General features: G+C 42.0%; 1 protein-coding gene across 1 annotated transcript; it reads left to right on the plus strand.

Annotated features, from left to right (window-relative positions):
• Window positions 1-379: 379 nt before the first annotated feature.
• LOC140522686 (olfactory receptor 2V1-like) lies at window positions 380-1,336 on the plus strand. The gene has a single exon (XM_072638008.1). The coding sequence runs from the start codon at window positions 380-382 to the stop codon at window positions 1,334-1,336; it is 957 nt and encodes a 318-aa protein (XP_072494109.1).
• Window positions 1,337-2,382: the final 1,046 nt, after the last annotated feature.

The raw sequence follows: 2,382 nt of genomic DNA on the forward strand, positions 1-2,382 counted from the left end.
TGCTTTGTAAACCCCAAAATGCTACATAATGAGTTAACAATAATAATAAAGTAGCTCAGCAGTACAGTGTACAGAGTGCTGAACCTGGAATCAGGAAGACCTGTGTTCAAATCTAGCCCCAGACCCTTATTAGTTATGTGACCCTGAGAAAAATGAAGATTATAAAAGCACCTCCCTCCCAGGGTTGTTATGAGGAGATAATGAGACAATATTTATAAAGTGCTTTGCAAACCTTCAAGTACTTTATAAATGCAAGCTATTAGTTTTATTAGCTGTTATTTAAAGAGTTTTTCCCTCATGTTGTAGCCAATTTCTCACCTCTCAAATCTCCTTCTCCCAGATCTCTTGCTCCTTCTCCTCTACTCCTTGCTCCAGAATCATGGAATGGAGTGGCAACCAGACCCTCATCACTCATTTTGTCCTTCTGGGCCTCTTCACTCAGACTCCTCTCCATTTCTTCCTCTTCTCCCTCATCATGATCATGTTCCTGGTGGCATTGACTGGTAATGGCCTCATGATCCTTCTCATCAACATTGATTCACGGCTCCACAGTCCAATGTACTTCTTCCTCAGCTGGCTCTCATTAATGGACCTCATGCTCATCTCCACCATTGTACCTAGGATGGCTGTGAATTTCCTATCAGGCAATGGCTACATCACCTTTACAGGGTGTGGGCTACAGATTCTCTTCTTCCTCACACTCCTGGGGGATGAGTGCTTCTTGTTGGCTTTCATGGCCTATGATCGCTATGTAGCCATCAGCCATCCATTGAGGTACTCTTTGGTCATGAACAAACGTGTCTGCTGGCTCATGGTGGCCTTTTCTTGGCTCTTTGGTCTGGTAGATGGGTTAATTCAAGCCGTTTTTACTCTCCACTTTCCCTACTGTGACTCAAACAAGATAGATCACTTCTTCTGTGAGGTGCCTGCAATCCTCAAGCTGACTTGTGCTGATACCTCCCTCTATGAATCCATGATCTATGTCTGCTGTGTCCTCATGCTGCTCTTGCCTTTCTCTGTGATCTCTGCCTCCTACTTACAGATCCTAGTGGCAGTTCTCAGAATGCACTCAGCTGAGGGGAGACAAAAGGCATTTGCCACTTGTTCCTCCCACATGACTATGGTCACCCTTTTCTATGGGGCAGCCATGATCACATACATGAGACCCCAGGCATACCACTCTTCCAAGCAAGATAAAGTAGTCTCAGCTTTCTACACTGTGATCACACCCATGCTCAACCCTATCATCTACAGCCTAAGGAACAAGGAAGTAACTGGGGCACTTAAGAAGCTGCTGGGCAGGTATTCTTGTGGTCAGAGGAAGGACTCACAATAACAACTAACATTTATACAGCCATTTATAGTAAAAAAATCATTGCAATTGTCATATATATATGTATATAGATATATCAGTATTTTGACCTGATATGGGGTTTATGAATCTATTACAGGAAGGACCTCCCTTTGAGAAAATTCCCTCCTCCACTGTAGATCTACATCTTTCAATGGTATGCCCAAATCTGATTTCTCCTTCATCAGGATCACAGATTGGATCCTCTCCATATGGACCCATCTTTGAAGTCAGCTGTCTACCTATAATTATTTGATAGATCTTTTATGAGTCTAATTCCTTGACTTCTCTGTATTCCCTCCCTCCTATTCACTGATTTCCCTTATGGACAACAAGTATAGTGAGGTGTCTTATAGGATCCTAGTGTCCCAAAACCTTTGGAACTGTCTTATTGATTGGTGCAGCCCTCTTCCTTTTCTCCCCAGACTTCCTCTCTCTTCCTGGGCTAGAGTTGATTCATTCACCCCTCCTGTTAGTATACTTTCATCCTCTATGTGGAAAGCACTATGCTGTCTAATGCATTGGACTTATAGAGTAGGAACATTGTATATACAGTGCTTCTTCCTGGCTTATATTGTGCAGTGAATCCATTGTCAAGGAAACCACCTAAATCTTACTGGTGGTATCCAATTTAATGCTTATTGGAACAGAAGACTGTAGGTTATTTGAGTTTCCACATGATTTTCTTTTCTGACAAATAGCCAGTAAAGCTAATACTTGTCAATTGCCAGCTATAATCCAGAGGTCTCCAGCTAACCTTAATCTTTAGGAGTCTCTCTGTGTATTCTTTCAATTTCTCCCCAAATATGATCAGATCATCCAGGTAGACTAATATATGTAAATAATTTATTTTGCCCTTCTCTTTCCTTGTGAGTCATAGAAAACCATTTTCTTGGGTGGCCTTTCTGCAAATTGAGAGGATCTTTGTCTACCTTGGGGACAGAGAATAGGGAAAGGGGAGATAATAGTACATGTTCTTCAGGTCTAACATGAACCATTGCCCAACAGATAATCTAGGTCATACCTACACA

This window comes from Notamacropus eugenii, chromosome 2 (assembly GCF_028372415.1).
Source record: "Notamacropus eugenii isolate mMacEug1 chromosome 2, mMacEug1.pri_v2, whole genome shotgun sequence".
In the NCBI taxonomy this organism is placed as follows: Eukaryota; Metazoa; Chordata; class Mammalia; order Diprotodontia; family Macropodidae; genus Notamacropus; species Notamacropus eugenii.